The sequence below is a fragment of the Chlorocebus sabaeus genome, chromosome 18, assembly GCF_047675955.1.
Source record: "Chlorocebus sabaeus isolate Y175 chromosome 18, mChlSab1.0.hap1, whole genome shotgun sequence".
NCBI lineage: Eukaryota > Metazoa > Chordata > Mammalia > Primates > Cercopithecidae > Chlorocebus > Chlorocebus sabaeus.
Genome location: NC_132921.1, coordinates 18,599,340 through 18,612,913, shown reverse-complemented (window position 1 = coordinate 18,612,913; position 13,574 = coordinate 18,599,340). Strand labels below are relative to the sequence as shown.

Sequence of the window (13,574 nt, the reverse complement as noted above, 5' to 3'; positions counted from 1 at the left end):
AGAAATTCCTACCCACCCACCCACCTCTGCCCCATGCTACTTGAAACCAGGGAAATCCACAGAGCAGAAATAAATTTTGCACATTTAAGAATACAGACAATACAATACTCCTTGCATTTTTGGTATAAGAAGTGAGTATTGAATCACAGTAATGTCTCTTATTTATTTATTTATTTAGGAGAGAACGTCTCACTCTGTCACCCAGGCTGGAGTACAGTGGCACAATCAGGTTCACTGTAGCCTCAAACTCCTAGGCTCAAGTGACTTCTAGGCTCAGCCTCATGAGTAAACTAGGACTACAGGTATGCACCACCATGCCTGGCTAATTTCCTCATTAATTTTTGTAGAGACAGAGGTCCCACTATGCTGCCCAGGCTGGTCTCAAACTCTTGGCCTCAAGTTATCCTCCACCCTTGGCCTCCCAAAAAGCTGGGATTACAGGCATGAGACACTGTGCCTGGCCACATCTCACTTTTAAAACTATGGGGATTACTTTATAATTTCCCAGAAAGCCAGAGCATGCTTACACCTGCACCCAAGCATACCAGGTCATTGATAGCCCTTAATTAGGAGTAGGCTACCTGCTAAACTAAATTGAAATTCATTTATATGATCCAGTTATTGAAAGACAGGATGCTTTTTGTCAAAAAAGGCTCTCCAAAATACCCTATTGATGAGAACATTAATTGAAGAACACCTTTCCAGACTCAGGGCCAAGAGGCCAAGTCACTCTACCTGACTACACAGGGGCTGCATGAAGTTGTTCTGTATACGGTGCAACAAGAGGGTTCTGGGGCCTGGGGCATGCAGCACAATTTCTAAACAGTGGAGGATAAAGGAAGGGCCACCAGACACCATGAAAACCCAAGTTGCAAAGACAAGCTTGGGTTTACTCATTAAAGATGTGTTCTTTGGCCTCTCAGAGGATCTACTTGAAAGTCACCTCCATTTGAAATCCTTGGCTCAGGATCTTCTTACTGCTTTATTACCCAAGTCTACTAAAATCCTTAGAATAACTGATGATGAAAATCTCACCAATTTTTTTTCTTTTCCTGGGGTTAAGAGGGGGGAAAAAAACAATACGTGAGTCTATTTGAAATCATTTTATGAATTTTAATCATAGCAAATGTGTTTTTACAGTAGTCATAAAATCAACATTACCACATATACAAAGGACAAGACACCAGTTTGGCATACAAAAATACCATATATTAAAATTGGGTTCATTGGAAAACTCAGGACTGACTAAGACACCATCTATAACAGAGAGCGCAAGCAAGAATGCTTTTAAGACATTCAGATTTATAAACAGCAGCTTGATATCCCCTTTACGAAGTCAATATTTGGCAACATTTGGACAGTATTTTCTACACAGCCCAGCAGTTCATTTATCTGTCGGGCTATTTGGCCCTTAAAAAAAAAGCTCCTAAAATAAATAATCCACATAATTGTAAATGAAACACATCAAGGATTTGAGTTAATAGCCTCTGAGCAGCATTAATCTAGCCATTAGACTGGAATATTTGTTATCAAGAGGGCCAGGGAACCCACCGCTGAAGCTGTAGGGTGGGAGAAACCCTGGGCTGCAGCTAGATGGCTTGTGTTGGGAGTTTGTAACAGTCCCAAGCTGAAACCAGCTTCCACACCTATGACTGTTGAGTGAGGCAAACACAAACAAGTGGTGAAATGAAAAAATATATGACAGCGACCAGGATATATAAACTGAAATATTCTTGAACTCATTTTCCCAACAGTACTGACATAATCAAGTCAGGATAGATCCACAGGAATAGGCCTTGCATTCCATGGTTAAGAGGATTCTAGAGTCTGTCTGCACTGACGTGGCAACCAACTCTAGAGCGGGCTCTGAAATTGCCTAGTGTGCTAACGATCCAAAGCACGAACATAGGATAGGGTGACAGGGAAAATGGGGCCTCCTTGGACCCTCATCAGCTGAGCACATTACCCCATGTGTCTTCAACTGAAGCATCCTGAATTGAACTTGGTAGTCCATACTGGAATGACAGATTGTGCTTAACTAAATTGTCCTAGTTGTCCTGTGCTTTCTCCAGCTGGTTTCTGCCATGTCTGCTTCAGCTCCTGTATGTCTTGTTTTGCAACTATACTCTTCCTTTATTAAGTATTTTTTCCCTCTCTGGGTATATCTGCCTGTACCTTGACATAGATCCAATGCTTCACCTCTCCCTCTCTCTCTCCTTCTCCTTTTCCCTCTCCCTCTCCCTCTCCTTTTCCCTCTCCCTTTCCCTCTCCTTCTCCCTCTCCCTCTACTTAATAGTTGGGTTGTCCCTCAACCCAGAAAATCCTATGAGGATTTGTAAATGAAATCTTCACAGAATTTTCCTAAAGCACAGTGTAAGGTACCAGCTACTGTGTTCTGCCACTATTTAACAGAGGTATCAACTAGATCCCCTTTAAGAGGCATTTGTCATCTCTGTTTCCTTCTGTTTACAGCCCATGCTCTTCCACCACTATTATATCCAACTGTCTACTTCTGGATCTTCAAAAAGCAAATGTTGAATTAAAAATGGACCATCCCTTTGGAAAACTCCTGTTAGAATAACCCAATAACTCACACCCCAAGGAGATTACAGAAGACTTTCACATGGGCTACTAGCCCTCCATCCCATGGCAATAAATTTAGAGCAGTGTTCTAGAACAAAGACAACTACAGGGAAGCACTCCAGAAAAACAAAGAAAATGCATGCTGTTGCAGACTTCAGGAGGTCCCTCAGTACTCTGCCCCAACCATTACTGATTGTCCCTAAAAATATCATAGTATGAATAATATAAAATACCTTAGATTAGAATAATAAAATCTAGCTTATGAGATGAGTGTTTCAAGCACCACTACATCATAGGTGAGACATATATATAGTGGGATACCCCAGGCAGTGAATTCTGGAGAGAAAAAAAAAAAAAAAAAGTCATTGGCTCGACTGAGCAAGAAAATTTGTGCAGAAAAATAGGAACCCAAATTGCAGGGGTTCAGGAATAATATGGTGCACTTGCCCTAACCACTTGAGCAGATCCAAAAATAAGGTATTTGGAAGAAATTAAATGCCCCACCTGCTTATGTTCTTTAATGATCAACGGCTTTCCAATAAAATGTATACAGTAGAACCTACCTCTTCATATATCTGAAAAGTTTCAAGTGTTTATATGGACACTCCCAAAGGTAGTTAGTTTGACATAATGTATGCAGCCCATAGCAATAGTTAAGAAATTAACATCTAATCCAATATTGTATAACTCACAAATTGGAAAACATGACTAATAACAGATTTTACTTGATTTTTAACTCCAATTACAGCCAAATCATGGGGTGTGTGTGTGTGTGTGTGTGTGTGTAGTAAGTCAGTTGTGTCAGAAAAATCAATGGCTTGAATTTCCACTTATCTTTTAGAAGTGTTTCATGTCGGCTGGGTGCGGTGGCTCATGCCTGTAATCCCAGAACTTTGGGAGGCCGAGGCGGGCAGATTACCAGAGGTCAGAAGTTGGAGACCAGCCTGACTAACATGGAGAAACCCCATCTCTACTTAAAATAATACAAAATTAGCCGGGCATGGTGGCGCATGCCTGTAATCCCAGCTACTCGGGAGGCTGAGGCAGGAGAATAGCTTGAACCTGGGAGGTGGAGGTTACAGTGAGCTGAGATGATGCCATTGCACTCTGGCCTGGGCAACAAGAGTGAAACTCCATCTCATAAATAAATAAATAAATATATAAATAAGTGTCTCATGTTGAACAAAATTCGGCAACTGAACATCATTGCTTTTGAAATAGACTACTACTTTCAAAACAGCTACTGAATTACCTTGACTACCTTATTCTTCTCAGTAGTTTCTGTTTTGGTAAGAATTACCTTGTGGGTGACAATTTGCTGAGAATGATGGAAATGTCAAGCAACAGCTTCTCTATCTAGGTCAGGGATGACAGACTGATTACCTGACACTTCTTATGTGGAAACAAAATGCTGACTGGTGGGCAGCATCATTTTTCTGAGAAAAGATAGAAATTGAAGTCTTTTGTGTATCACTCCTCTTGCACTGATAACTTTTGAACTTCTATCTTCTTCTTAAGGCTAAAGATAGATTACTATCTTGGCAAAAAGTAAAACAAAATAAATGACTTTTAAAGGCAAGCTAAGAAGGAAAGTCTTGCCCATTTGATGAGTTCTAGAAAAAAACCCCAAAAAACGAAACAACCCATTTCTGCTAAAATGAAGTAAATGCATTTTGTATATATTCCATTTGGAAAACAATGAAAAGTAGACTAACCAATTTTGAAACAACGTAAGTTTTCAAATAAAGGGATGGGAACTCTTCAAAACAAAATCTAGACTGGAATAAATACCAGATTATCAGTAAGAATCGGGTCTTTATAGGAAAATATATCTCAAACTGAATTTTCTGCTTCCTTTTATTTAGCTAAAAAGTAATTCTTGTAGCTTTAGTAACCTTAAAGTCTTTAAATTTCACGGACAATACTTTTTACTGTTAAAAGAAGTGCTTTTGTGCAAAGCTTCAAATCTTCAACTCTCAGTGATAACTGAAATTTTTGCTTAAAAAAGAAAGTGACTAAAACAATGTCAAATCTCATTCTAAAAATAGTACCTACATTTTAGTCTGGCATCTGAAAAATGATGCCCACATATGCCCACACCAAATACAATGACAAGCTGGCCTTCAAGGGCAAACAAAACCAGTCTGAACACTGCAAAGCATGCTTGCTCTTACATTTGCACCTTACTAATACAGCAATGAAGTTTGGATAAGATATTGGAAGTGAACAGGGATTTCATTAGGCTTTTTTTTTTTTTTTTTCCTGTAACATTTATTTTTTGGCCACAAGACCCAATTTCACAGTACGGGTCATGCATAGTTTGCAAGTCAAACATTTTACAGCTACTGTCTAACTACTATTTTTGGACAACAGGTTCACATGCAACTAATGATCCCAGAAAAGCGGCTTAATAAAGCGCTCTTTAAGCTTCACTGATCATTCCTTGGTCTACAGTCTATAAGCAACAGTTCCAAAGGGCAACAATGAATTTTTACTGTCATACTTGAGATCATACACTTTTTAAGCCCAGAAAGGAATTTTTTGCCTTTTTCCACCTGCATGTTCCTAGCCCACAAACTCTTTTCTTAGCCTCACCGTTACGCCATTAATACCTTGATGCTAGATCTCCAAGCACAATCACCCAGAACTGCATTGTTCAATATGGCAACCACTAGACACATATGGCTATTTATATTTCAGCTAATTAAAATTAAATAAAATTTGAAATCCAGTTCTTACCTTGTAGTAACCCCATTTTAACTGCCTAAAAGTCTGGTGGCTACTATACCAGATGGCACAGGTTTTCGAGCATTTCCATCATCACAGAAAGCCCTATTGAACAGAGCCCATCTAGAAGATCTCACGGGTTATACCATCACATGGTTTAACCTTCAAGGGACCCAATCTGTAAGCCATGCAAAAAATTAAACTTAATTCTATTTTTAAAGAAAATATCTTAGAGCTTTCTGATCACTAAGTATGACTGGAACCGAAAACCGAGTTGCCTTTTCATCACAACTTATGCCCCAAGTCATTATACAAAATTTTTCCAACGACAATGCTTCTTAGTCGCATTCTTGGCTCTACTTAACATATTAAGCATTCTCTTACTTATTCCAAGATCATTAATAAAAATGAAAATTCATGCTTCTTGTAGTTTACTATTTACACAACACTCACTGTCCTTTACATACAAGTGGGGTGGGAGGTTTGGACACCAATGTTTTACAATTTTAAAAACTCAAACCACATGGTTTGATAGTTGTTTTTCAACATCTATACTCATCCCTAACTCAACCCTCCTTTCATTTTCCCAGAGAGGTAGATGCTAACTGAGTACATAAACCTACAAAAAAAATCCTTTAAAGTAGTAGTTGACTCAATAAAGGGTATTCATCAACCCTAGAAAGGATCATAGCCAGATAGAGATGTAGACAGACCTAGGATGGAACAAGAAGACACTGCAGTGCAAAGTTCATATCCCCCCTTGTCTGCAGAATTACAAAACGGACTCATCTACAAAATGAAGCCACCGGAGGCTGCTTTCAGCTCTAACTTTCTGTGCTTTCCAGTTGTGACTTTTCATTAATGTGCAAGTATGAATTCTGGCCTCTTGTGTCAGTGGACTTTGGTCACATGGGTAGATGTGTTTGGTAAGGGTCATTGGTAAATTCCAGAAGAGGCCAGAGCAATGGGATGCCAAGCAACATTAAAACATCACTAAGCCTATAAAATTCTATCTGGCAGACTGAGATTCTCACTCTCTATCTCTCTCTCTCTCTCTCTCTCTCTCACACACACACACACACACACACACACACACACACAAGAATGCACACCCCAACAAACAGGTACACAAATAACTGCAGGTAGAATCCATTTAAACAATTTAAACAATGTTTCTTAGGTCAGTAAGACTCGCAAAAAAAAAATTAATAATCTGATTTGGGTTGTTATTGTTAAATTTAAGGTCAAGAATCTACCATACAGCCAATTAATTTTGCACGCTTAATGGCAGCTCTAGCACAGGATTGTTTTTAAGTAAAAGTTCTATAGACGTTTTTACAGATTTGCACTAAGAAACACAGGACACTATCATCACACACATTAGTGTCTATATCTAACCTACTTTAACAAGTAGAACTCTATCACATACTATACTACAGAATCAGTCATTTCATACTGTACAGAACATATGCAGATATCACTCATAAAATTAATCTGAATATGGCATAGCTTAAAATTGCAAGGGTAAAGTCTATTTGAAATGTAGCATTCTTAATGCAACATTTCTGTGGTGTGTGTGTGTGTGTGTGTGTGTGTGTGTGTGTGCATTTTCCTCCAAGAGAAATAGAAATTAGGTCAGACATGCATTACAGCAGCCTGGGAGAGTTTGAGAAATTGACACTAACCCAACAGTATATTATGTTATGTAATAGAGGATAGTATTCAGCTAATATGATACCTAAATTATTAATACCAAATAAATCCTAGATTATTTGTTGTATAATGCCCAAGAGCTTACACAATAAAATGGCATTTTAACCTAATTTCTATTTTGAGCTTTCAAATACATTTCCTAAAGGTTTTATGACAAATTTGAAAAATCATAGCTCATAATTTTATGTTGAAATTCTCATGCCAATTAGCGGTATTAGCTTTGTATTGTAGTCATTATATTTTTGTTTTATTTCACGTTAATTCCATCACTTTTATATGCATATTTTGTGCTGCTTGAAAATAACAGGTAGCATGTAAATAAATTAAATTGTCTTGACCTCACAGGGCTATTTTCTAGCCTTGCTTTTTAGAATTAGCCCTGCTTGTCTTTCCTTCACTTCCCCCAACCCTCCTCACCATTTTCAGGGATTCAGTGGAACATAAAAACAGTTATATTTATAAGTGGAGTCCTTGTCACATACCACTTGCTTCATGAATTCCTTAAAAGAAGTTAGATGAGAACTGTAAAGCTCACAGCTATTTCTGAATGCACATGCACCCAGGGATAGGAATTTATCACTCACTTCTGGCAGATCTTTCTTCATGAGCATCTATAATCATTACACATTTAAGAATATTTGACAGTTTATGAGGAACTGGTCCACTTATATTGGGAATTTCAGCTGTTAGTTTACCTTGCCACTTTTGTCAGTAAAAACTGTTAAAATGCAGGAGATCTTCTCTCTTATATCAACAAGAGGAAACTGGAATTCTAACTGGCTTAACTCTTGTGGAAGAGCATCTTTCAAAAAAGAATCACAGACCATCTATTAAAATGCCCGCCCGGGCTGGCCGTCAATCACAACACTCATGGCCAGCACGAGACTCCAAAACCAGGAGAAAAGACACTCTTCTGTTACTCTCCATTTGCCTCTTACAAAAGGCAGGACTTCAATACACAGATGAGGGGTGAGTGTTGCAGGTGACGGGCAGGAGACTCCCTGCTGGGTCAAGATGTCCATGAAGTGGCCACCGCTTCAGAGACTGGACTCACTCATGCCCAATTAAGTCTTAATCCAGGATTCTTCAGCAAAGACTCAAACACCTGAGGTAAATCAAATTAGACACACATACATACACACACAAATGCACAGTATTTACATTTGAAATTCTTGTTTTGTGAGATGGCTTGAGAAAAATCGGCATACAGGTTTCCTGTGGGATTAGACATTTCTCATGATTTCTCGGTTTATTGCTCCCCTGTTGAGCTTTCAGTTTCATAAACACGTAGCAAGTTCTAATTACAAGTGAAGAAAATGAAGGTTCATGACAAAACACAACACATTGGAGACACTTGTTCAAATATTTTCTCCAAAAAAAATAAAGACTGTCCATTTTGACTTATTTTGTTTTGGTGCCATTCAAAACGTATAAAAGCCTTAGCAACTAAATGAAGACTGGGTTTCAATTAAAAGAAAAAAAAAAAAGTAAAGAAGCCAGCAGTGCATGTCTTCACTGAATTTTTACATGGATTCGCAGGTTTAATTCTACTTGTCTACATAGCATCTTTGTTTGAATCTACCACATTTAGAGAAGGTCACATTGTACGCACTTGTACAGTTTCACGTCTAAGTAGAATATGTCTATCTCGTAACATAACTTTGAAAAATCATAAATTACAGTCCATTGAATACATGATTATGAGGATGCATGCAATCGTCTTCCAAGCTGTTGCCATCAACACTCAGGACAATTCGCTTGGTATCTTGTTGAGACCTCACCTTCTGTCCTTTGTGTCTGTTTTGGGGTAATCAAGAGGCAATGCAGAGGCCAGCGCTCAGCACCAAATGGTCAGTGTCGCCCCCCATCTTCTCACCGGGATCTCATCATCAACCTGCTCAACCCCTAAGTTGGCACCCACAAGAGACTTCCCTGTAGCCCTGTTCAGCCACAGGATATCACAGTGAAGCGCTTAGAAATGCAAGACATGTTGTGGAGCACGATGCCGAGGAGGAAGACCAGGACGCAAGCCACCAAGATGACAGTGCACACCCCCGACCAGGTGGAGCTTTTCACCACGCCCCGCCTGTCCTGCTCCTCCTCCGCTGCCTCCTGGGGAGCCCCACCTTGCAGAGGCTGCTGTTCAGCAGGGATGGTCACCACGGTGACGGACTTCTGCTGGCTCCCGGGCAGCAGGCGGCAGCCCATGTCTCCGGGCAGCAGCGCACGCTCCTTGGAGATGGGCAGGGGCAGCATGTAGCACCCATTGCTGGGAAGTTTGATGAAGACCGGGGTGTGTTCGGAAGTGTGTGGAATGGCGATGACAGCCAGGACCTCCGGGTCATCGGGGAGCTGCGACACGGAGAAGCCAGGGGGCAGCTTGGTGACACCGCGGCACCAGGGGCACCGCACGTCCTTCTGGCTGGTCCTCATCTGCTGGAGGCACACTGAACAGCAGGTGTGCTTGCAGTCCAGCAACTTGGGCCTGCGCCGGGGGCTGTAGTAATTGAAACAGATCTGACATTCCAGCAGAGAGTCCTGGGACAGCGTCTCCATGGTGGACTGTGAGCAGGAAGGGCAAGGCCAAGGTGAAGGGGAAGGAGCTGCTTCTCAGAGGCTGCCGCCCTGTGTCTTTGCAGTGCGGGTGATGGCGAGCTCACAGGCATCCAGTACTCACAGGTGTGTTCATTTCTGAGAGAGACAAACAATGCAAACAATCTTAATCATTTCAAAGACGTTGAGATGTCAACATATCTAATGGATTTATACCATTGCTCAAAAGACTTGACACTGGGCCAAAAGTCTAAAAATGTACCACTCTTGAGACTACAGGATTCCCATAACGCCCAGTGAAAGGTAAATGAAAGTTGTCTCCGAGAGCATATCATAGCAAATACTTCGTTCATTTCTAAAAAAATGAACACCTCCAACAGGTGTAGATGATGCCTCCGCATTTCATAAAGAGAGAGTATTTTGTTTCTGGTTTGTACATTTCAGCAAACTCTGGGTCATCCTTCTAAAATATACTGGAGAAACTCTCCTGCTTCCAATAAGTTCATAGCATTTCCTAGAAGTAAATTCCTCTCCTTAGATCCTCTGACCTTTTTTCCTGACTCTGTTTACCCACTTGTAAGTCTTAATTGCAAGATTTAGGCAACTTCACAAACCTAGGTATAACTAGCTTGCTCAGTTTACATATATGGGTTAGGACTGTTCCTCTTCACAGAGAATTAAAGCGACACTACAGAAGAAGCACGTGAAGGCATCTTTCATCTTTCCCACCAAACCATTTGAAGAGAACAAAACAAAAAACCCCAAACAGCAACAAAACCAAAAGCAGCAGTGAACCTTAAGGCAGTGTGGATCACAAAGGCACACTCATCACAAACGCATCACTGACATTTTCCAGTCAGTTCTTTTTGTTTCATTACTACCTAGGCATGTACCAAGTAGCATGACTAAAAGCAAGTATAATTGACCCTTGAACAACACAGGTTTGAACCACATGGATCCACTTAAGTACGAATTTTTTGAATAGATACAGTCAGCCCTTTCTATGAGTGGGTTCTGCATCTGCAACCAAATGACATCTAAAATACAGCATTCTCAGGATGCAAAGTCCCTGTATACCAAGGGCCGTCTTTTCATATTCTTGGGTTTTATAGTACCAACTGTGGGCCTTGAGTATTTGCAGGCTTTGGTATACATGGGGGTCCTGGAACCAAAGCCCTCAGATAGAGAGATGACTGACCCATTAATTCACTAATTGAAATAAAATATTCTATAGTTAAAGGTTGTCAGGGAAGACTGGCAAGCATTCCTCATTGTAAAAAAAAACAACAAACAAAAACAAAAACAAACAAACAAACAAAACTGTTAGCATCCTGGTATGGAGGAGAGGCAGAGAAACTTAGTTCAGCTTCACTGAAGTTTGGGAATGCCCTCTAATGTTCCACTGGCATTTCAATAAAGGCTGCCTGACTCAGTTTCCCATTGAAAGCATCCAAATTATGTGTCCCTGGATGGAGTCATGATGACTCTAGAAAGAACTACTCAATCACTATTGCAGAAAAAATTGCTAGTCCCAGAACCCCACCAACACCTAGAGATGGGAACTATAACAAATAGATAAGCTCCTTCACATTTTTCTTAAAAGTAACTCTTCCTTTTTCTTTCTAATTTCCTTTATGAAATTAAGAAAGCACCTCCACCCATGACACATAACGTGTTAACCATCGAAATTAAGAACGCAGCAAAAGCCGACCTGGCCGATGTGGGGGCTCACACCTGCAATCCCAGCATTTTGGAAGGCTGAGGAAGGGGAATCATTTGAGCTTAGGAGTTCCAGACCAGCCTGGGCAACATGGTGAAACCCTATCTCTACAAAAAATACAAAAACTAGGCAGCCATGGTGGCACGCGCCTCTAGTCCCAGCTACTCAGTAGGCTGAGGTGGGAGGACCACCAGAGCCTGGAAGGTTGAGGCTGCAATGAGCCATGTTTGCACCACTGCACTCCAGCCTAGATGACAGAGTGAGACCCTGTCTCAAACAAAACAAAACAACAACAACAAAAAAACCAGTTCAAAGACAAAAATAACCACTGTTAAAAACTAGTAACAATCAAAAGATCAACATACTTTAAAATAAAATATATTAGCTATATTAAAAGCACTTAAGTTACCAAAAGTGAAATACAGTAATGTAGCATTCAGAAAGTTCATATCAGGATCAACTACATAGCTATCCACTAATTCAAAAAATATTTATGGAATATCTATTATGCACAAAGCACAATGCTAAATACTGTAGGATATAAATCAGACCCAGATTCTACCTGAAAACAACTTAAACTTAGATAAGAAGGAACACATGAATGTATTTTCTTCTTTCATTCATTTATTCATTCAATTTTCATTGAATATCTGCTATGTGTCAAGCATGATGTTTCTTTTTGTCCCTTGTAACTAAGATCCTGTCATTGCCCATAAGAAAGTCCTGGCCTAGAGATGGGAGTGCTAAGTACTTAGACAATTGTAATGTAAATATAAGGTACCCTAAGGGAGCCGAAGGAATCAGGGAGAGTTTAGTGAAAACTCTGGATTATGGAATTAGACACATAAAATCTATGTGTCTCAGGGGATTTGGTGTTATGGAATCAGCATGAGCAAAGGAAAGAAGGTTGAGTGATTACAGAATTATTTCCTAGTCTACGTGGGACACTGGCTAGAGGATTGTTTCTAATACTAGAGTAACTTACAGAAGTCTTCTCTAAGAGTTTGATCGGTTTAGCCCTTAACAGTCTCTGATACGGATGCCTTTTAAAGAAATAAAACTCTCAGAGAACCTGCAAGCACTCTCCCCAAACCCAACCAGGGATAGCAGATCACACAGGGAGGGGAGAAATGAGCTTAGTCAGGCATAGGCCACAGACTGCGGACCATGGGCAGCCCCCAGTGCCAGGCCAAGGATTCAGGAGTGAGCAATGGGAAGACACCAGAAAGGTTAAGAGTAGCAGAACAATTCATTCAAGGGAAGACTGGAAAGACCTATTGGGAGGCTATCACAACATTAGGCCAGAGTTAATGAGTAGCTGAAGTGAATAGTGATGATTAGCACGGAATGATGAGATGTGTGAAGAGGTTCACAGAATTCCAGCAGGATCTTGCAGGGTATTACAATGAGGTTGTACAGGGAAAGAAGCCAAAAATGAAGCCTTTAGAGGAAGGTAGTGTCATTATGAGAAATAGGGATCACGAAGAGAAATACAGTGAGTTCTGTTCAGGCCATATTCCATTGGAGGTGCTGGGGAAGGTATTTAAGTTAAGCAGGAAGATACTAAAGAGTCAAAGAGAAGGTCAGGCACAGTAGCTCACACCTGTAATCCCAGCACTTTGGGGGGCCAAGGCAGGCAGATCACTTGAGGCCAGGAGTTCAAGACCAGCCTGGCCAACATAGTGAGATGCTGTCTTTACTAAAAATAAAAAAAAATTAGCTGGGTGTGGTGGTGTACATCTGTAATCCCAGCTACTCAGGAGGCTGAGGCAGGAGAATCACTTAAACCCGGGAGGTGGAGACCACAGTGAGGCAACATCGCACCACTGCCCTCCAGCCTAAATGACAGAGTGAAATGCCATCTCACAAAAAAAAAAAAAAAAAGAGTCAAAGAGAGTAGCATAAAATTCTTCTATAATTTTATACCCAAGGTAATACATTTTTTTTTCTTAAAACAAAATACAGGGTTTATTGGTGAATCCTTTTCTCTCTCTCTCCAGGTTGAAGTGCGCAGACAGAGATCAGGTGAGACTATGATTGACTCTACGGAGATGTGGCTGTGCCTGAGGGGAAGGATTGATCACGCTGAGCTATGGGTGGGTAGAAACAATAAAATGAGGCAGGGTATAAAATTGTACAGACTCCTGCAATTTTATGAATTTGGAGAGACTTTTCCTTAACATTGCACCCAGGACAACCACCCTCAATTGTAAATGAGGTTGGGGACAAAAACGTTTCATGACATCCTATCAAAACAGTGACCACCAATTTACTTATT

The 13,574-nt window shown here is 40.5% G+C and overlaps 1 protein-coding gene across 6 annotated transcripts in view; it reads right to left on the bottom strand.

Moving 5' to 3' along the window:
• Positions 1 to 4,816: 4,816 nt before the first annotated feature.
• Positions 4,817 to 13,574, bottom strand: part of RNF152 (ring finger protein 152) — an 82,226-nt gene continuing 73,468 nt past the window's right edge. For 5 of the 6 annotated variants that reach the window (XM_037987969.2, XM_037987968.2, XM_008013890.3 and 2 more), the window contains one exon: positions 4,817 to 9,714. In XM_037987969.2, the coding sequence (XP_037843897.1) occupies positions 8,968 to 9,579 (612 nt within the window). In that variant the 5' untranslated portion in view covers positions 9,580 to 9,714 and the 3' untranslated portion in view covers positions 4,817 to 8,967. The remainder of the gene's footprint in view (positions 9,715 to 13,574) is intronic. The other variant, XR_005236979.2, reaches the window with a different exon arrangement.